The sequence below is a fragment of the Platalea leucorodia genome (assembly GCF_965183815.1).
Source record: "Platalea leucorodia genome assembly, chromosome: 10".
NCBI lineage: Eukaryota > Metazoa > Chordata > Aves > Pelecaniformes > Threskiornithidae > Platalea > Platalea leucorodia.
Window position 1 is genome coordinate 3349371 of NC_138832.1, and position 22327 is coordinate 3371697.

At 40.3% G+C, this 22327-nt stretch overlaps 1 protein-coding gene across 4 annotated transcripts in view; it reads left to right on the forward strand.

Moving 5' to 3' along the window:
• Positions 1 to 8473: 8473 nt before the first annotated feature.
• The window catches only part of DACH2 (dachshund family transcription factor 2), a gene marked incomplete at its 5' end in the record, with an annotated part of 310111 nt that continues 296257 nt past the window's right edge, over positions 8474 to 22327 (forward strand). For all 4 annotated transcript variants that reach the window (XM_082322935.1, XM_082322936.1, XM_082322937.1 and 1 more), the window contains one exon: positions 8474 to 8964. In XM_082322935.1, coding sequence (XP_082179061.1) covers positions 8474 to 8964 — 491 coding nt within the window. The remainder of the gene's footprint in view (positions 8965 to 22327) is intronic.

The window sequence follows — 22327 nt, forward strand, 5'->3', positions numbered from 1 at the left end:
CTCCACAAGTCACCAGTAATTCCATCAGAAAGTCAATTAAGTTAAAGTATATAAAGTATAAAGGCAGTTTAATCTAAGATCACATATTTCTTTGTAGGTTATCAATGTATGTCACATCAACCTTGACATGGAAGTAAGAAAGAGAAAAAAAAAGTAGAGAAAGTCAATAATGTCTCCTGAAGATGAAGAAAGACATTGTTATTTTTCATGTGACTGTTTTTCACTTGATCCAAAAACCCACAGAACATACAGAGAATGATTTTGAGACACAGAAGATTGGTCAGGTTAAAAACAAAACCTACTCATAAATATTTGATTCCGATCCCACTCTGTATTCCTTTGACTGGGATTCAGAGAGACTCAATTCTACAGTGGATTCAGACACTCTGGATCACACTTCTTCAACAAGGGTGAAACAGTAGAATGAGTCCCCAATGAGGCCTTTCCCTCCACTTCCTATAAAGAACTACAGAATATACTGTAGCTAGTTTTATGAAATAGTTACTTTTATTCAAAAAAGCATTAGGTTCATTATATTTTCTTTCAACCTCCTTCAAAGTTGTGGAAAAGCATGACCAAGAGCTAGGAGACAGTGGCAGTAAGGCTTCAGGACTAGGCTCACTCCTTTGGGAATGGAAAAATAGATGAGAATTCTGAGGGAAAAGCTTTTGCAAAGTCTATGTGAAATCAGGAGTGGGTGGTTGTACAGCTTACTGGCCTTAACTTCCCTATACATCCTAGACTGTCTTCTGAAGAGTTATTTAGGATTTTCGTTCTTCTAAGGGAGAGGGAGGTAGAACATCCTGGACTTTATCAACTGCAAACAGTATTCCAAATGAAAGTATTTACAAATTTGTTAATTTGCATTCTAAATGAAATGTCTCTGACCTTCTCAGGCTTGTGGTTTAGGGATCAAAGGGTCAAAATGGCGTGTACTACCTCAACCAGTTTGGACCAGTTCCGTTGGTTTTATTCAAAACTCCAGATTGATTTCAATAAGAAATAGCAGCATAGATTGATATTACTGTATGGCTTTCAGAAAAAATGTAGTATTTTAAAAGACAGTATCATAAAATTGATGTACAATGCAGAATACCCACTGATGCCAATTTCTGTCAATAAGATTTCTGTAATTTGAAGATAGTAAAACATTGAAATGTCTAGTAGTATCTGAGGCAAAAATACCATTCACTTCCATGGAAATAGAAGCAGGCCCAAATTCTGAATACTAAAATATTATCTGTGTCATGAAGTACGTAGATCTTTGTTATTTCATTACTATTTTAGATATAAAAATATCAAAATATCTATGGAATTTTAAAATATGATAATTCCTTAAGATTTACGCTCACGCTTATAAAAGATATGTACTCTGGAATGATGTAAATCAATTATCCCCGTATGTGTGAAATGCTGTAACAAGATCAATGAGACCTGAACACAAGGAGGCATCTTAGGATAACAGCTGCAGATGCATGCATTCTCTGGTAAAAAAACAAACAAATGAATACACGCTGCTCCCCCTTATGTTTCTCCCTCCCCCATATAAAATCCCTGCCATTATCCTTTCCAATTGTTAAGTGCATAAAAAGAAAACCAAACAAGAACAGGTAGCAGTCCATATATCGGTACGGGCAAAGTGCAATAAATGGTCACTCTTAGAGCCAAGGTAAAATGAATGCTTTGCATTTGGTTTTGAAATTTGTTTTTGATGGGACTTAATGGTCAGAGTATACTTACAAGCAAATGCTGTATATTTAATGGCTGTATGGAAAACTGCAACTACGTATCTTTACTGTCTAAAATACATATTGGTTTTAAAGATGAGCTCAAGATAATTACTTTCACAATATTAATAATTCTGCCAATTGGATTTCCACAAAGTAGATTCAATGAAATACTAAAAATATATATTCAATAAATCAATTACACCTCTGACTGAGTCTGGATAGCTATAAATTGTTTCCTCATTGATAAAATTCTGTTTACAAAAACCTATTTTCATGGAAACGACGCTTAAGATTTTTATTGGAAAATGCTTTGCAGTTAAACAGAAGATATGAGAATTAATGAAAGGTCCACATGAGCCTTATACGTTTAAATAATCAAAAAAAAGATTCCTTTTTTATTATTGCTTGAAGTAGAATGTAATGTCCATGTTTAAAAATACCAAAAAATGTAAAGAAAAATTAAATACCTTCTTATCCCACTAGATGGTGGTGCCTTCAGATCAGGGCTGAGATGCTCAGACAGTACAGGAAAACTTTTGCTTTCTTTAGCTGACCTGCAAATATGGAGAGTGAGAGATGAGGTTAATCTCGTTCCTCTGGGGGTATTAACAAGCATTCAGGTATAATGACTTACTGAATATATTTGAGTACATAGTATTGTGTTCATAGTAGTTGGCTATAAAGTGTGTTTTAACTTCAATACACATCTAATAGTATTAATTTTTCTTCCTGAAGAAGAAAAGGTGCAAGCGATATTGAACCTTAATGATGATTGTATCTCATGTGATACAGCCTTATTATACTAAGGTCCTGGCTTTGCAATTTTACTGCCCTCTATCCCCAATCAAAACAAAAATCCAGATTAAAGTAGTGAATCATTAGCAACAACTGCATCTTCTGTTCATGTATTTCATTGGAACGATCTTAAAAGTACTACTCACATTTTTATACAACAAATGTACTCCTCGCTTTAAGGAGAAAGGTATTTACACATCATTTAGACAAAAAGTGTCCATGTCTAGGCATCGAAGGGCACATCTCTTCAGTTATGACAGTCAGGTGAAATTGTAAGGAATAGGAAAAGTAGATGGGACCTTATTTGAGAGAGTATTTTTGTGCTTTAATTTTCTCAGGTTCTCATAGTAAATGGTCAAATCCTTCACGCCTCAAGCAAAGCTTGAACTGTTGAGTTCAGTGCAGATTCTGTCAGCTGGAGAGCTTGTCTCAAAGGCTGTGTCTGTTCAGGGCTGCCCCAAGAGTAGGCTCAAAATCACGCTCAGCTATTGTGCAGGGAGGAAGCCTACAGATGCAGACTCACAGATAGCTGGAACGTGACGTTAGAGCACTCAGAGCATTAAATGTATAACCATTGCCGGTGAGCTAGCCAGCTGTCAGTCATGCCCAGACAGGCGGTCCTAGGGTTTCCTGCGTACGCGGCACGCCACGCGGACAACTTGCTGTATGCACACGGGTGCTCCAGAGACCACTCTCTCAAATCCCTGCAAAGGTAGTCAGTGATTGGCAGAAAGCAATTTGTGAGACTTGCACTGCAAAGAATAAAATAATTCTGAATTGTTTTAATTTGCTTAACTATGATGATGTACATTGACAGTATGAAAAATTTAAGATTAAAATTTAAAGCTGTTTTACGGATGAAGAACTCCGGTAAGATAAGCCCTAACATTAGACTGTCCAATTGTTCTTTCTAAAGATGAGGTAATGGTACAGAAAAGTTAAGGATGTCCATAAGTGTCTTGGAAAAGACAGCATTAATGAAGAATCCCAGACCCCTGTTGCAGTCCATAATTGGTGTTGCTCAGTGTATTTTACTTCACATCACCCTGCTCCCAGGTGATCACCCAATTTATAGTACCTAGAGTCATTTCAAAAATAACCCTCTTCCTGGAGCAGTTTGATTCATGTTTATTTGCTGTATGTTCCCTGCCATTTATTTTATTCCTCCTATTCTACTCTTTCACTTTTCAGTTCCCATGTTTGCAACATCTACTCCATTTCCTGTTTCCTTTGCAAGTAATGTCCATCAGCGTGAGTAGCATCAAAGTGCTGAGATACGCCAAATGAGTATGATTTCCAACCAAAGATTACAGACCCAATAGTCCAGGTACTTCCATGTAAGAACATCACAGCCAAAAAAGGCTTAGGGTGTGGCTTTTTAATGAGCACCTAGCAGGGGAATTCCTTTGTATATGCAGAGGACCGAGGCAGAAAAATGGATATAGAAATGGATGTGGATGCTCGGTTCTTCAGTAGAGTGTTAATTATTTTGCATGTTAAAATCTTCCCTGACTGTATGAGGGAGAGAAGATCCACCCTTACTTTCTATGGAAAGGTGAGCAGGATTTCCTGAAAGCCTGAAGAAGCAAAATTCACTCCAGTCATTGTTACTCACTACCATTAGGAGTTGAAATGCAGCATTTGCCAAGAGTGCGAGTTCCTTTATTTGATCTCTTTGACTGTACCAGTATAACTGCCAATCACAGGAAATACCTCTAATAACTCTTCCTTCTACTTAATAAGGAATACCACATCTTTAAAACATTAGAAACAGATGTCACTGCATTACTTCATTGCTGATGTATGTAATAGAAATGACACACTAATTAATTTAATGCAATATAAATGTACTGATTATTTATCATGGCTGACAATAAAATTATGAAAACATTCAATTACCATCAGTGGTAATTCATTATTTATTGATTCTGCATTATGCGCACATTAATACAATACATTTAATTACATAAGAGAAGGGATCATTTTTCTATTGATACTTAGACATTTAGATCCATCAGTTTTATTTAAAATCCTTGATGTTTAGGTGGGAAGCTTTAATCCACAATTCCAAAAAAAACTCTACTGAAATGTCAGAAATAAATTGAATACAAGCGTCAAGTACTAGTGCGTCTAGAAAAATGTGGGCAATAAGAATGACATACTAATTTCAGTATCTTCTTTTTCTCACGTCAGTGGCCTGCTCCTTCCCAAGTAAACCAAGGCATTAAAAACTAAACTAGCAAAAAATTAATAACACTTTTTCTTCCTTTTCAAGCCCTTACTCAGAATTAGCAAGATCAGTGGTTTGCAGTCTCATGATATAAACTCAAAGACCACTAGGGTAAGTTAAGAGCTTTAGACTGGGCCCTGAGTAATTTTTTTGTTAAGGACTAGGAGAATATCATTCTTACTAGGACTCCAATCAGGCTGGAATTCAGCAAAAAATGGTGTTTCATTTTGTTATGAGTAGGGTGCATTGTAAATGCATCTTTCAGTTATTTTTTCATCCTTCATTTTGGGCCCACACTTGCCTCTGACCCTCATAAGTCAATGTTCACATTTATCCCTCACATTTATTTTAGCGAAGATCCAAGTTCTTCACTAAAAATTAGCATTTTCTCCTATAATCTACTCACATTGGACATACCTATATCAAGTCTATAGAAAAATTGCTTTATACTAAACAAACAAAAAAAAAAAACCAAAAACCACTGGGATTCTTTACATCACAATATTTATGGAATTCCTTTTTTTATTGTCCTGCCTCATGTTTGGCTACTGTAGACCGAGATAAAACACAAACATCACTATTGAGCTTTCCAGTCTTCTAGAAACAAAATTATTATTTTTTTAATTAATTCCCTACTGTTTCACTTAAAAAGTTGTCATTATTTCTTATCATTGTCTCCTCCTAGTCAATTGTGTCACCCATCATTTTCTCTCTAGGATCCCTGTGAGGCAGTAGCCACATTTATGCCAGCTGGCAATACGTAATTTCCGGAAAGCTGTTGACTGGCCCTGTCTGGAATGACTGGGGCTTTCCTCTCCTCCTGCATCTTTCACATTTCACTCCAATGGGGCATATGTAATGATGATAAAAACAAAAACCAAACAACTATAACAGAACCTTTGCTGGACATTTTGCCATACAAACATGGCCAATTTTTATATAGGACTAGTAGACAATACACCAATATTTCTAGAGCTGACACTGTTAAGAAAACAGAGTATTTTGCATACCAGTCTAAAATGAACGAAAATATTTAAACTTTGATTTTAAATAAGTATTTTAAAATACTTCAGCTATAGGGAGGCTTACTAGTTTGTACACATACAAATTACATACTGCTGGATTCCATTCAAATAAACCATCTGGATACGTTATAACTGACCAGATATTACTGTATGATTGTTAGGCATTAGTAACTTTGCCTTGTCTTTAACAAAATTAAAGAGAAATAATAATATTAATTGATACAGTTGATTTGTATCTGCTTAGTTGAACCGGACAGCTGCCTGATATTAATTCTCAAACCTTGAGCATTTTCTTAGTTTAAGAGCAGTTCTTCTCTCCATGGATAGTCACCTCTCAAGGGTACTGTTTTTACTACAGCCTTTATGATTTTATATTGCTTCATGCCACTCCAACTTGCTGGGTGTTGATGCGCAAGGCTTCCTCTGGCCTTGCAAAAATTCAGTCTTATTTAGAAATATGTTTAGCTTATGGAAGACATTAAAGTCAAAAAGGAAAAAGAATTCTCACAGTGGAATTTGATTGTCACATTAATCTCAAAGCAAAAAATGTCTTCAAAAGGGCAAAGCCAATGAGAATGTTTAAATCTGATTTATTAAATCTCCTAATAGCAATTATGTCCAGTAAATTAACGCCCAGAAGTTTCTATCTGAAGTCAGTTATTTGTTATTTCTATCATTTCCAGTATGTAAAAATCCCAGATGAGTGAAGGGCTTGAGTGTACTAAACACGTTGCCGAAGTAAATAGCCCCTGCCCCACAGAGCTTCCAATCTAAGGTTCTAATCCTAGAAAGATGCATGAACTAGTTTAGGAAATATGAGCATTCTTATTGAAAGGTATTCATTTAAACCTAGCTTATGGGAAAATTCTGCCTTGGTTTTAGGCAGCTAGGCTAGGGGCCTAAAACAAGTGGCTAGTCTTCTTAGAAGACACATATAATCAACACAGAGAAAGGGAGGTTCCTCCAGAGTGTAACTTAGATCATTTAAGTTAACAAATATAGCAATATAGTTAGCATACAGTCACCTCCCCTCATCTGAAATGGGATTACTCATAATGCAAACCTATTAAACTTTGCAAAAATGGTGCCTAAATAAGCAAGCTTAACAAAAGAAAGGAGAAGATGGCATACACAAGCAGCACGATCATGGAAATAGTTGAAATGCTCTGTTGGTATTGCTTGTTTGGTATCCACTTGAAAAGTTTCGTTTATACTTTTCTGCTTGCTTTGTTTACTGAATGCTTTATGAGGAAGCTAAAAAAGGGGGGGGGGAAGATGTTAAAGGACTAAGAAAGAGGGAAAGATAAAACAAGACTGAAAAAAAGTGGAAACAAAGAGGAAAGAAGGATGTTGATACAAAGGAAGAAAGGGAAGAGGCTGAGAAGAGAGGTGTAATATAAGCACACTGGGAGAAGGCAAGAAGCAAATAATGAATCTAGCTAGTGTGTCCTGGCTGCTACTGGGTGCGTATCTGTCAGACTCAAGTCCTTTATATGAAATTTGTCTGACCATCGTTTGGGTCCGCTTGTTCAAGGAGAAGGGATGCACAAAGCTTAGCAGTTCTTGTGTCAACTGACCTGGTTCAGGTGAAGGAAACAGCATCTGTCTGGTTCCCAGGGCTGCTGGGTTTTACTTTTACGCAACTGAAGGAGGTACCATATGGTCAGGCGCGAGGAGGTGACTGATGCCATTGTATCTGAAACACAACGGACAGCACACTTCAATTTGGAAATTTCAAGCAATTCCACACAAGACCTCCCGAGAGCGGACTTTGCCTCCTGTGACTGACCACCCACCGCCACGTCTCCCACAGCCTCGCTCCGTCCTGCTTGCGCAGCACGCGCTCCCTTCTCTGGAGGGGCTTCGCTTGCTTTAGACCTGAACCCCTTGCGATACGCTGCTACTGCCTCCACAGTCTATTCACAAAAGAGAGTGACCCCACGTCGTTGGTCTCTCAGTAACTAAGTGGAAGGTCGGAGGCATTATTTACCTAATGGAGATGTGCACTGCTGCCCTCTCTCCTCATCTCTCCCGATTTCTTTCAGCTGCGGCAGGGCACAGGTGTTTTAACACTCGGAAATGTACCAGAGCGCAGCGACCGATGAAACTACCTGAGAAAGGGGGGCGGCACCTGGACCTACAGCGGGCCGGCCCCAGCCGTGCCCTCCTCGCCCTCAGAGCGCCGGGGCCGCGCCCGCGGGATCCCCTCACGGCCCGGGCAGCGCCCACCGAAACTTTCCTACCCCGCGGCGCGGAGAGGGAGTTTTCGGGAGCGGGGGAGAGGCGCGAAGCGGGCGGGTTCTCCTCACGCACACCCACCCGCGGGGCCGCCGCCCGCTTCCCGCCGCCGGCGGCCTCGACCCAGCCCGGCCGCCTCACGCCCCGCGGCCCAGGTGCTGCGGCCGGCGCTGCCCCGCCCCGCCCCGCCGCCCCGGCAGCCACTCGTCGAGGCCGCGCCGGAGGCGGGCGGGACGCATTGGCTGGAGGGCGCTGTCACTCTTCCCCCCGGCGGCGCTGGGGAGGGGTCTGGGCGCGCGGCTGGCGGCGGCCGCTGCGTGTGGGAGGGCGGGCGCGCGGCTCTGTTTTTAGTAGTACCGCAAAGAGCGCGGCGAGCGAGCGCGCGGGGGAGCGGGGCTGAGGCGAGGGGAGCCGCGCCGCGCCGAGCCGCGCCGCGGCGGGGAGCCGGGCTGGCCATGGCTGTCTCCGCGCCGCCCGTCATCGCCGCAACTTCCAGCGGCGGCGCGGGGGGCTCGGCGGGCTTGTTCCGGGCGGACCCGCTGTACTCCAGCCCCGCGGAGTCCCCGCGCCTCACCAACAGCCTCGTCAACAGTTTCCTCTCCGCCGGCAGCGGCGGGGCCGGCGCGGGCGGCGGCGGCGGGGGCGGCGGCGGCAACGAGTGTAAGATGGTCGACCTGCACGGGGTGAAGGTAGCCTCGTTCCTCGTGGAGGGGCAGGAGCTGATCTGCCTGCCGCAGGTCTTTGATCTCTTCCTCAAGCACCTGGTGGGAGGGCTGCACACGGTCTACACCAAGCTGAAGCGGCTGGATATATCGCCCGTGGTCTGCACGGTGGAGCAGGTCCGCATCCTGCGGGGGCTGGGGGCCATCCAGCCCGGCGTCAACCGCTGCAAGCTCATCACCAGGAAGGACTTCGAAACTTTGTACAACGACTGCACCAACGCGAGGTGAGCCGCAAAACTTTGCTCTTCCTCCGCCCGCTCCGCTGCGGCCGCTGGGGGCCGGCGGCCCGCGGGGAGCCGTGCCCGGGGGCGGGGGGCGGCGGGTCCCGTCCCTCTCCTCTCCCCGCGGGTCCCCGCTGTGTGAAGGGGGGGGGGGGGGGGCGCCCCTCAGGGCGCTGCGCGGCGCGGGGGGGAGCAGCCCCGGGCCGGGCCTGGGGAGCGGGGGCTGAGGTGCGGCGGTGCCGGCGGGGGAGGCGAGCACCGCGGCCGTGCCGACATAGAAAAACTTGGCTGGGTTGCTCCGGCCCCGAGCCGGCCGGCAGCGCCCAGCAGCGGGGCCGCGCCGCGCCCCGCTCTTCAAACTTTTCCCCTCGCCGGGGAAGCTGATAGTTCCCCTCCACGCTCGTAACAAAACCCCCCCCGAGTTTTCTCCGTTATTTTTCTCCGCTGAAACTTTCGGTTCTCCTCAGGATTGCTCGCCCCCGGAGGGCGAGCGCCGGCTGCGGCGCGCCGCCGGCAGATGCCCGCCGGGGGAGGCCGGGCGGCTCCCGGGCAAACTGTTGCTCGGTGGCGTTCCGGGATAATTTTACGTCATGCAGGCAGGAGGTCTGGTGTGGCCCCGGCCCCTGCCCTGTCGCGCTTCAGTCACTAAGCCCAGAGCGGGTTGTATTCATGGGAGATCCCTGCTGGGTCCTTCATGCTCGGGGTTATAATCCTGGTTTGTGACCTCATAGCTGCTGCCTTTAGAAATGATAATGATCTAATAAACACAAAACCCCTCTCGGCGCTTAATGAAAAACCATAGTGGAGCGGGGCAGGGTGTAAGACGGGGTGCTGGGAGGTGACATTTCCTCGTCCAGCAGTTCGTGAGATGCCTCTTCAGAAACATCTGCCTCGGCGTGCTCCCGCCTCCTCTCTGGCAGGAAACTTTCTTCACAGAGCTTGTTTCGGAGAGCTCTGGGTGCGATATCCGACTTGCAGCATGCAAATATTTAGTAACTTTGTTTTTTTCAGTCACTGTTTCTAACTGCTTAGCACCGAACGTGTTGGGTGTTTGGTTTTTGGTGGGTTTTTTTGTTTGTTTGTTTTTTTACGAGCGCCCTAAGTAGGCGCTAATTTGGGGCCTGATCCTGATCTGGCTGCGGTGAGCTTAAGCAGGAGTAGACCGGACTTCCATTCTGGAGTAGCAGTATTGGTTCTACTTAAAATTATTTTATGTTAAAGGTGACATTTTAGAGATGCTTGCACTCAATTCCTAGATATGTTTATTTGAAGTACGTGCTTTTTCTCTTGCTCGTGTTCTGTTCAACACCTTCTCCCGCTGCCTGCTTGTTTCAATGTCATGCACCTCTATGACATCACAACTGCTGCCTTATTAAAATGACGGTGTTATGAGTAAGGTCTGAGACTAATGCATTTGAATAAAGTTAACGTAAGGTTACTAAGGGACACATTTAACATGCAAATGCTTCTCTGAAATGCTTCTGAAACTCGACTAGCATGAAAGTTGACCGTTAAAGAAATACATCTCTCTAATTTCTGTGACCGTGCCAAAGTTTTTCCTTAGGGAAAAGCGGGATCTGAGTTGATGATACAGCCTTTAGATGCAATCTGATGATTTCTGCTGTCTTACAAGCAGTGATTTAAGACCAAGAAATGCTGGGGTGTGAAATGTTTAAAACTTGTATTTCATGACTTTTTTTTCCTTCGGCAAAGACTTACGGCCGTGATAGGAGACGGGAATAAGTAATGCAGCTGAGAAGGGAGGCCAGGGGAGCTGTAAGCGAGGAGCTGAGTGATGCTCTAAGGCTCTGAAAGGGGCAGGCAGTGGAACGAAGACCTGGTCCAAGACTGAAGATGAGGCGAGAGCACTGTGGAGGGAGGATTTAATAGGGCAGAAATGGAGTCAAAGCTCTCAACTCAGAAAGTACGTGCAACATGTGTGTAAGCACAAGCTCTCTCTGCCTAGTTATGAAAACACGATGTATTTTTACCTGTTCAGGAATAGCAGGTCCCTTTACCTTTCCTAAAATGTTTCTCGTTTATTGAAACACCGCTCAACCTTTGTTTATATCTCTTGAAAATGCCACTGGTTCAAATAACCTACTGATATCAATGTATTTTGCATTCACGGTTTCAGGTGTAATGCATGATAAGTGTTATCAGCACATATGAAACTTTTCTCAAGTATTGTAAGTTAACAATGTTAATTGTATTCCATCATGCTAATTGAATGCTTAATATGTCATTTTATTTACAGATTTTTTTTTTTTTTTTTTTCCTTGAACAACCCATACTTACTGGGAGAGAATGTTGGCTAAAAATAGCTAAATACATGAGTGATCTAATTTTTGTTTGCTGTGAAGTGGCCTGGGAACCACTGCAGTGTATGGTACCAAAGAAATAAAACACGGTAGAACTGTTACAGCTATATACACAGTATTTAGGTTCTCTACCTGTGAAGTAAAGTCTTGAAAAAATGTCATCTTTTAGAAGCAAACCCTTTGATATGTGGTGTTCTACTGCATGACTCAAGTATTACCTTCAACTTGGAATATTGTGCGTTGCTTTTGTAGTATATATATTTTTTTAATTTATAGAAACTTTTATATAGATAGGTTTGAATACTGTAGAAATACTGCATTAAACTCAAGAGCTGCCAGAAAAAGCAATAAGAAATGCTGGCTATCATGGTTTTCAATGTTAGTTGACTTTTAAAAGTCAACATCTCTTATGTTAGTGTACACTTTTAGTTATTTTTTTTAACTGGAATGTAAACCATCAATTACATGTAATTGGAAAAAAGAGGACTTGTACCTTTCCTGCTTACTCTATTGCTTTCTTTTTTTTTTTTTTTTTAGCTGAGCTTGTCTACAGAGCTCATAAGAGCTGCAGAGAAATATACCTGTAAGCGGAAGTTTTTTTGTGTGTTTATGTTCTGTGTGTGTAACGCTAGTTACCTGTATCTAGCATCTTTGACCTTTGCTTTTTCTTTAGACAGTACATGTATAATTTTCATTCACCTGTAAACAAAATGTTCCTAACTTTGATTGTCATTAGCCGTCATCATGTAACCTAATTCGGAAGCAAGGTTTGTAAAATGAAACTAACCGTTCGTTTCATTACATCTTCAAGTGCATAGTGAGTACAACATATTTACAAAATTTAGTTAATTTGCAATACCTCAGAAGATTACTTAAATTATGGACACATGCTTAATTTTAGTAGTAAAGCATAATGTTTACTTAAAGTAGAAAACTATAATGAGGTTTTACTTAAAAATGAAATTTAAAACTGTAGTGAGAGCTTTTTATGAAGGTAAATATATCAGTCCTTAGAATTAGGATTATATAAGTATAATCATAACCTATTCTACAGGGTTTCTGTATTTGATGGATACTGTTGGCTACTGAAAAAGCATAGTGTTGGTCTGGATTATTCAGTGAATAGTAAGCATACTTCCCAGAAAACAGCGTTTCAGTGCATGGCTTATTTTTTATGATTTAAAGTATCCAGTTAAGCTAATATTTTGTATGACTTTGGCTATTCACAAACAATAAAAGGCTTTAGAAATGAACTTAAGCAGTAAATGCAGACATTTTATTTTATGAGATAATGAGGGTCTAGCCATGTTGTCTATTAAAAGCTACCCTATAGTCAGCAATACTCTGTCTTTTATTAGGAGAATGATGTCAAGATTATAATTAAAGCAATCCAGTCATGTAGCACTGCACAGAGCTTCCTTGTATATTGATTTTAAATGTGGACATCTGATTATATAAACTTCTTTGACTAAGTAAATATTTAGTATGCCTTCAGACTTGGCCAAACTTGTGAATTTTGGAGGTGGTAGCATGTTAAAATAAAAACAATGATCAATTTCTCAGTTTCCTTTTCTTCCTTGGAGAGGAGACTCACTTAAAACATTCTCGAGAGAGATCACTAGCATAGTGGATTCTGCTAGAGATGCAGAGAGGAATTTTTCCACTTTCTGAGCAGATTAATTATACTTTTGGAAAAATCCCTCTTTCTTTTTGGGCATCTTGAAAGTCTATGCTTGTTCAAAACTACTAAAATACTTGAATATTTTCATCAGAGGCATATATAATCTGGAGAAGCCTTGATTAAAATTCCCTTCTTTTTTCATAGCAATAGAGCTCCCCATTTGAAGTGTAACATGCTTTTCCTCCAAAATGGAGTATTTGTATGTTTCCTGCATGTGTATATGCATAATACATATGTAATTTTCTACTGAGACTTCTACAACTGAAAAATACTGTGTTTTTGTAGCAAAGACAAAAAAGCTAAACAATTAGGTATTAATGATATTCTTGTTGCATATTCAAAAGGTCTTTGCAAGCATTTCTTCTCCTTTTTTTCTTTTCACCATTTCAACCTGCAGAACTCTTCACTGTCACTTCAAATCACACAATTCTACAAAGATAAAACAACATTTAAACTCATTTGCTTTGGGAGGGAAATTGAGCATTTGCACCCAATAAGCCTGATTGTGGAACTGCATGCAAATTGTGTTTTGATTTATCTCTTTTGCACTTTTTTCCATTTGAATTGATCTTGCATTAATTTTGCCAAGCGGCTCTGTGAGGCTGCAGATGTTGCCCTGTGTTTAATAAATCAATGAGACAGATCTGAATGAATCACTTCAGATGGATTCTCTGCTCGGTTTGATGTCTAGATGTTATTCTTAGCTTGTTATCATGACAGATGCATTAATGTTCCCATACACTGCCAGCAATGTCAAAGAGATTGAAGCTTTTAAAGTGGCGGTATCCCCTTTTCCCCCTTCTGTTGGAATAACTAAATTGCCTTTAGGAATAGGTCAAAATATAAATTTAATCAGAGCATCATTGTGTGGAAGATGCTAAACTTCTGATCATATTATAATACAAAGTCAGACAAATACAGTTTCATACAGAATGATTAATTATTCCAAAATAGCGGAGATCAATATTAAAATCTAAACATAGGATAGCTCCTTAATAGAGTAACCACTTTCTCAACATTAATATTTCATTGTAATAGGAATGATCCGAATAAATAATATAAGACTAGCACATGTTAAAAGTGTTGCTATAAATAGAATGTCATTGTGTCCAAATTGATTACAGGCTGAAGTAAGACTTTTTTTTTTTTTTTAATCCTTACTAATAATTTTCGTTTAAAGTTAAAATGTGTCTGCATTCAACATATGTTAGATTTACAATAGGAAAACTTGTTTATTATGTTTCTGTTACTACTTACCATTTAGTGCCAGATATGTTAGAAAAGTTGTCGATCAACGTTAATTTCTGATCTGTGTAGTCTGGTATCCATTATCTTGGAGTAGAACCTGTGGAACGCAAATCATAAAAGAGGTTGGAATGTGTCTTTGTGGAACGGTTTTAAATTCTGGAAAAGATTGCACAAAGTGTGAAGTACTCTGCCATGAATAATGAAGATCTATTTCCCAAGTAGGCTATGCACAGTTTTTATTGGCTTTTACTCTTTAGTCTTTATTAAACCACTTGCGGTCTTCCTTGTTTTTCTTTAGAAGATAAAGTAGCATTTTGTGATTTGCTTCAATCATTTTGTTAAACCTGATCTCTTTCTCTTTGATGGTTTCTTTTAATGTTAAAAATTATCACGAATGTTCCTTTTCCTAATCTCTCCCCCAAACAGAATAACTGACTTTTTGTCATTAAGGCTTCTGAGAATAAACTGGAGAAACTGGCTGTAACAGATCTAGATTTATGTTGGCATTCTTGGTATTCTTGCTCCAGTAGTTCCAATTTGATAAAGGAAACAATATATGTAATAGAAATTCACAGTTTATTCAAATGAGTTCAAGCTTTAGCATTGTTATATTTGCCTTTCTCTCACCAATATATCAATGTGTGGCAATAGCATTATACTTAGAAAGCCTCCAGAAGTGACCAGCTCTGTAGATGGGAAATTATTCTCACACTGGGGCTACGGTTGGACACGCAGCCTCTGTTTGTGTGTGTGCATTTGTTTTAAAGGCAGGTGAAAATCAACTTGGGAAGAACTGAGGAGCACAGCAAAAATCACTGAATTAGAAAATCACGTTTTGTTGTATGGCAGTGGCCTTAGAGTGAGAAACTAGTATCTACCTACCTTGGCAATTTTTCAGAAAGTATTTAAAATGGGCATTCTGAGATGTTTTAAAGAATTATACCTTGTTTATGTCGTTGCTTACAGGCTGGAATTCATGTTGTGTGAGAGCTGTTTGTCAGTATCAATATTAAAAAGGTGTTGAAATCTGGGCTGTAAAGTCCCTGTTTTGACTTTGCTGAGGCGAACCTCCCTTTCATGCCAGGGGAAGTTTGCCAGAACAAGGGCGAAGAACTTGTAACTATTTCTAGGATCTGAACCCTTCTCGTCAAAGGTGGGACACATTTGCTTAAAACCTGCATTTGAAGAACTACGTGTATATGGCGTTTTCAAACAGGCGCTGTATTTTTGGGTCTGATCTTGTTCTTGCTGAATGTAGGATCTTTCATCTTTTCTGTGCCTGTTCCAGGAATGGTCATTTTGGATTTTCTGAAGTTATGAACGAAATTATCCAAATCCTTACTTTTAAAATACCTAGAAAGTTCCCACCTGGTTTCTTTTATAAGTTCTTCATTTGGTTATCAGTGTAATAAAACCCTGTAGGTATATGGAAGTGCAGCATTTCAATTATTATTTACATAAACAGTGCTAGTAGCAAACCCAAACATAATGAGGATACTTCGGAGTTATTGCCCTCTGTGATGTGTTCCTTTGGTGTAAGCTAAGGCAGGATTTTTGTATGTTACGATTAAACATACATTACCAAGCACAAGTACATTAGTTAGTAATGATTCTTAGTGATTTAGATTTATCCTGCTTGATATTAGAACTGTCCCTCGGGGCTACATGCTTTTGATCTGTGTTCCCTCTTGGTAAAGCATGCTTATCCGAAGTGACTTAGTAATAGGGTTTCCCCTCTCCCTACGTTCTACAACCTGTAAGAAACACCGATACCTATTAACTAATGTACTTTGATACCTGCCCCAGAAGGTTCCAATATCCAAATCCTGTAAAACGTAAATTTGTTTGCTTTCCTTTTTGGTAGCACAGCTATGTTGTTGTTTTGTGTGCGCGTATAAAGTTTATTGTCACTAGCAAGCAGGGGGAGATTATATTTCCTTGTCAGTACATCTTGACCTGCTAAGCCCATTTTGCTCATTAAAATATACTGTGTCAGAGCCTTTCTTGACTCAGTTACAAATACCACTTCCCCAAAAAGAACCAAAACAAATGAATAGTGCTCGCTTTATTACTGTACAGTGCCTTAAAGTGTAATGTTCAGCAGTGTATGTTGTTGTGTATATGTTAAGGTATAAAATGTTCGATTGCAGTTGTGTCTGATCTTATCAAGTTTCTGGAAATTGATATCTGCTAACAGCATTTAACCTACATCTAGTCTATTTGCTATTTATGTGATGGGTTAAAAAGAAAAAGTAGTATCGATCTGTAGCTGGATTAAAGTTTGAAATCGGCAACAGCATGAGCACAAAAGGCTTTTTTTATGATTCCTCAGCTTGCCATTGATCTACTAGTTTTATTGCATTCATTATTTATTAAAAGAATTTGCAAGCTAAACATAACGTTAAGCTAGTTTGCACACAGGGACTGCACTTAGGAAATTGAATGGAAATTGCATTAGAGATGAACATCTGTGCTATTTTTCCACTCGTGTGTTTATGGGTTTGTATAAAAGGTGTATTGGATTAACAGTTATAACCATTATAGCTTGCAGCAATATGTTAGAACCCTAAGCATTTAGTAGTTATTTAGGAGGGAGACTCTTTTTGCTTCTACTAAAAAGTATGGTAATGCCATCACAAACAGTGCTTTTATTGGATTATTCTTTATTAATGGGCTTTTTACTAGTAATGTGTAAAACTTGAGGTATCTAGCTATATTATGCATGTGTTCTATTATCTATGCTACATAAAGCTCCATTAATATTGTCATTAATTGAAGGTTTCTGGTGACAGTATTAGTTAAGGATTTGGCACATAGACACTGAAGGATTGCAATGAAATGTATTTTATAATATACAATAGGAACGTAAGTATTGAAAAGATCCTTAATATGTGTTCCTGTAGATTTTTCCTAGCAATTCAACTGGTTTTCTGTCCTTCTTGAGCTAGGTAGCTTCTATAACGTATCATATCAGTGAATCGGGTGAAAATCTTAAGTATCTCACAATCTTTTTCTGCTTCAGTTCAGAAGTTCCGTTGCCCTCAACACTAGCTGTAGTTGTGTGTGACATGAAGCGTAGGGTAGACCTAGAATTTTGAAGTCATCTCCTGTAATGATGTTGGATTTTTTTTTTTTTGATTGCGCTCCTTCGATAAAATAGATTATTCTGCTTGAACACCTGATGGTTAAATAGGGAAAAACAGAGGAAAAATTACTTTGGGGTGTTTGGGTAAAAAGTATATTTTTAGAATCAAGATGTTACCTATTTTATTTGGTCTAAAAGTATGTGCAGTCTAGTCTGTTTATGACTAGAATGTACTGAAATATGTTATGTTTTGCATCATCAGTGCACTTTCCTTTCAGTTGTTCTAGTCAAGACTCAACCTGATACATCTCACCAGCTTAAAGACTGTTACGGGTTTCCTGTGCTAAGAAGCAGAAATGTTCTTCATGCCAGAAGGTTGTGCTTACTCTTTTGAATGCCACCTCTACTTTTTTTTTTTTTTTGTCTCCGGTAGGGTGAACCCCTTCAATAGTATTTTGAACAGAGGTAGCTCTGATTTTTAGTTGAAAGAATCTCAATACTATTTTTGCACATCGTTTTGGACTCACTGATCTCTTGTTCTCAGCCATAGGCTCCTGTGCTCACAGTTTTTGTATTTTATTGGATAACACATTTCAGCTACCCTGTAAATAGAAGTGGAACTTAGATTTAATATGGGACTTCTGTAATTAATATATATACACACACACATTGATTGATATAATACACACACACACATATATATATATGTAGTGCAATTTAATCTAAGTTTCTGGATTATTCTAAGGCCTCTCTCCCAAACCACTGAAATCAACTTTGAGTTTTGGAAAATTTTGCATACATATTTATAAAGAAAGAGGCTTTGAAATAATCCAGAAATTTAGTTTAAATTGCATTTGCTATGGACACAAACTAAATTTCCTAAATGAACTTACATGGCTCTAGGAACTATCTGTGTGTCCTTATTAAAAGTCTTTATTTCTTTTTTTTTTTTTTGATACTTCTCGTAGCCATTGTAAGTGAGTAACATTCTCGGCATGCCATTTTATTTCTGTCCAGTCTGTGGCAAGAGGACTTTTAGCTTGGGATATCCTTGTGGTACTTTCAGTCAACAGAACGTTGAGTCATTTTTCTCTCTCGTTTCCAAACCTGTATGGACGGTGCAATTAAAACAGAACACTTTATTTTAAAAGTTAATCAAAATTATTTTTACACTGTGTGTGTACGGAGTTACAAATCTAATGTGTTTTGCAGAATCCCAGAATTGTTGAGGTTGGCAGGGTCCTGTTGAGATGATCTAGTCCAGCTCCTCTGTTTAGGCAGGCTCAGCTAGAGCCGGTTGTCCAGAACTGCGTCCAGTCAGATTTTGAGTGTTTCCAAGGATGGAGACTGTCAGCATCTCTGCACAACCAGTTTACAGAATAGAAATAAATAACTGTGCTGTGAGAGGAGGATTTGATGGGCGTTCATTGGGACGACTGGATTCTGTGGGAGTCGTGGAAGCTGTGAATAGGCGTCGCGGCTAGCCACCGCTGTGGGCGCTGCCCCAGCGGCGGGGCGCTCGGGCCGGCAAATGCGGGTGCTCCGCCATTGCCTTCGTCCTCGCCCGGGCAGAGGGCGAGTTGTAACCCTCGATGAAGCAACCGCGTCATGTTCGGATTGTGCTTTCTCTGTCTCACAAATGATTTCCTGAAATCCTATATGTGTGTGCTGATGAGCTGACTTGTTTTATTCCCCACCGCTAGCTGAGAAGGAATATTTATATATTTGTAATTAAAAAAAAAAAAAGAGGTGGCTGTAAGAAAGCTCTTAGCACAGACATTGTGCCAGTAGGGGGATTTAGTTACTTGTATGTTACAGGAATTTAAGAATTGCTAATTAAGAAGATCAAGCTAGTTTAAAGAAAAAATATTGAGTTTCATTTAGAACTTCTAATCAGTATATTTAAAATACTATGCATTATGCTTGTTCTTACACATAGAACAGTTGTTTTTGCCTAGTACAAGTTTTATGTGATAGCTAATAGACTGTTTTTATAACAGTTAATCAGAAAATGTCCGGTGTCTGTGAAACATTATCCCTGTTGTTTTTTGCGAAGTTGATGAAGGCACCTTGCTTCGCTGCTGCCGGTCTCTGGAGCTGCCTCTTCTTGTCCTCGTACTTTTAAACGTTGTTTTGTGCTGAAGGAGGGCAATTTTCTAAAAAGATTCTGAGATAATACTGAAAAATAGAAGTGGGAAAAAATGTCAAGTCTTTCCAATGAGACTTAAAATACATGTTTAAAAAGAAAAACAAAACCAAAAACAAACCCCAAAAACCCAACAAAACAAACAAAAAAAACAAACAAGAAAAACTGACAACAAAAAACCCAAACAGAAGAAGGTAGTAAAATGCTGGCAGTTAGAAAACAGCAGAATATGAATACTGAAACAGGACCCGAGGTAGAGAACTCGGCATTGTGTTTTCTCTGTTGCACGAGCTTGGTGTTGAAATATGTATTTGTAGGTCTGTGGAGGTTTTTTTGTAGGCTTGTAAGGCTTTATTTGGTGTTTTTTATGTGGCACTTCATGTATTGATAGGTGACTTCTTAAAATACCTCGAGTGTCTCATCGTGAAGAAATCATTTTTACCTGCTATAAGGTTGTTCTGACTGTTTTGCAGAGAACTACGGTACATAACGAAGCAATCTGTCAGCGCCCTTCGTGCTCTCGTCGTGAGACTCGCTAAAGACGCCGTCCCTTTTGCTCCCCGCCGCCTCGCGCGCGCGTGCGGTGCAGCAGCGTGCTGCGCTCCGGCTGCGGGCCGTGCCTGCGCGGAAGGGACGATGCGTTGCTCGCGGCTTGCGCGGCCACCGCGCCCCTTTGAGAAGGAGCCCTCAGGAAAGGTTTGGCCAGAATGGTTGCTGTAACACGCTGCAAACCTTGCTCTCTCATAATCAGAAGTGCTTTGGAAGGTTAATTGATCCTGCTGTGATACACCAGAATGAAGACTTCTTGTCTCGGATCAGAACCATAATCACTGTCACTTCTTTCTGCTCTGTTTTTGTAAATTGCCTTTCTTTTTGCACAACTGACTTTCGGTTCAAACAAATCTCTCTCTTCCTGCTGGAACTCAAGAAAGGTTGTCTTGCCATTTCATGAAATACTTTTCTCTTGGATGTGAAGCTGGAGGAGTTTTTGATCATTCACTTATCTTGCCTTTTTTGATATGCTTTCTTCAAAATTTTACTGCCGCCCCAACCAGCAGTCCTCTAATAAACTGTTTGTTCCATCTTCTTAGTTATTCATCCTTAAAGGTTTGCAGTTTTAGCTTTTAATCTTACTGACTGAAAAATTTAACCCTTTATTATACTGGGAGAGTCTGTATTCATGTCGGTGTGGAAACAAAACAAAATATTTGTGTTATATTTATTGTGAGCATCTTTACTGAGTAATGCAGTGACTGTTGTGCAGTAGTTCAGAGTATGGCAGTAGACAGTTAAATACATTTTAAGAACTCGTTCTCTGAATGAAGACAAGCTGAGTGACTGAGTTCTTACGCTGGTGTATTCTGATCCAGATAGCAACTCTTTATGAGAACTTTTTTTTTAATATCCATTCACGTGAAGTTTGTAATAGTATAAGCTCTATATTTTTGTTGTGTTTTTCCAAACTTAGCTATTAACAGAAAGTTAAATGCCTGCCAGGGTTGAACGTCTCTGCTGCTAAGTTTGGCATGTAAGCCAGCTGGGTTAGGGACTAATTCTACCAGCACTGGATTTGATTTCAGTAGTGTGTTGTATTAGGGTCTGAATGATTTTCGTTCTTGTATTGCGTCTGTAAGTGTAGTTAGATACGTCTTGTTGCATTGGCTTCCCCTAACCTACAGCAAGTTTGTCTGTTTCTGCGTAAGTACTTTTCTGATGTTTGTCAGCCAAGCAGAAGTAGCAACCTTGCTTCTGCTGGTTGTCCTCTACCTGCGTGCCACAAAAGGTGCGTGAATGTAGCCATCCTCCCAGTGCCTCGCGGTTCTCCGAGATGGGTGGATGATTTCAGAAGGAGATGTGGTTATTTGTAGGTTATTGTCCTGCCAGTGTTAGGTAGTAATAGGTGCTCCATCCATCTGCTTTCTAGGGGAAAAAAAGGGAAGACGAAAGAACATCACACACTACATCTTAGGCCCACCTGCTGCTGCCTCACAGTGAAGTTGTGTCTCAGAAAGTGTAAACCTTGATAGGAGTTGGTTATTGATTTACAGGGAGAAGAAAGGAGGAACAGGGAGGCTGAGCTGATGGATGCAGTATGTTTGTCTGGGATTCCTGGGTGTTAAAGGCCTGGATTGCAGACAGTATGCTTGAACAATTCAGTCCTTTAGCGCCTGCACAGTCAGGTAAGGGAGTCCAAGAAAGGTTGAAGTTGCTATGCGTTGGGTGCGGTAAGCTGAGGTGACCACGGCATGTTAGAATTGTGTCAAGAGAGCTGCTGATCTGTACGCTGCATGCAGAGTACGTTGAATTTATTGCAGAATTTCTTGCTGTGCCTATTCTGCGATTGTAATTTCCCACCCCAGGTTATAATTGTTGCTGCCCCAGAATGTCGCTTTGACACCTTCAGGTACATAGGGCTGTGTAGCTACACAGCCTCATCTTTCCCCTGTCATCTAGATTGATCAGTCATTGACAATAACAACACAAGAACTGAATATACAAAGAGCATTCCATTGTAGACAGCAATTGAAGGTTTCACTTGTGTTGAATGGTCGTTGAGTTGTCTTTCAAGTTTCAAAAGAGTCTTTCCATTTTAAAAAGTTTCTTAAGATATTCTTGACCATATTTTGATATAGGGGTTTAGTAGATCCTCTGGCCTTGTAAACCTCTTTTTTTTTTTCTTTTTTTTCTTTTTTTTTTTTTCCCTTTCCTCTTTTTTTTAAACCTTTAAACACCTACTTTGGGGGAAGTTTTTTGTTTGTTTGTTAGGAGGGTTTTTTGATGCTGCTGTTCATTTTTCTGCCTTCTGATTAGAAGCTCTTTTTTAGCATCTTATGCACATGAAGTCGTTTATCTGATGATGTCACATTGCTTCCAAAATAATCCCC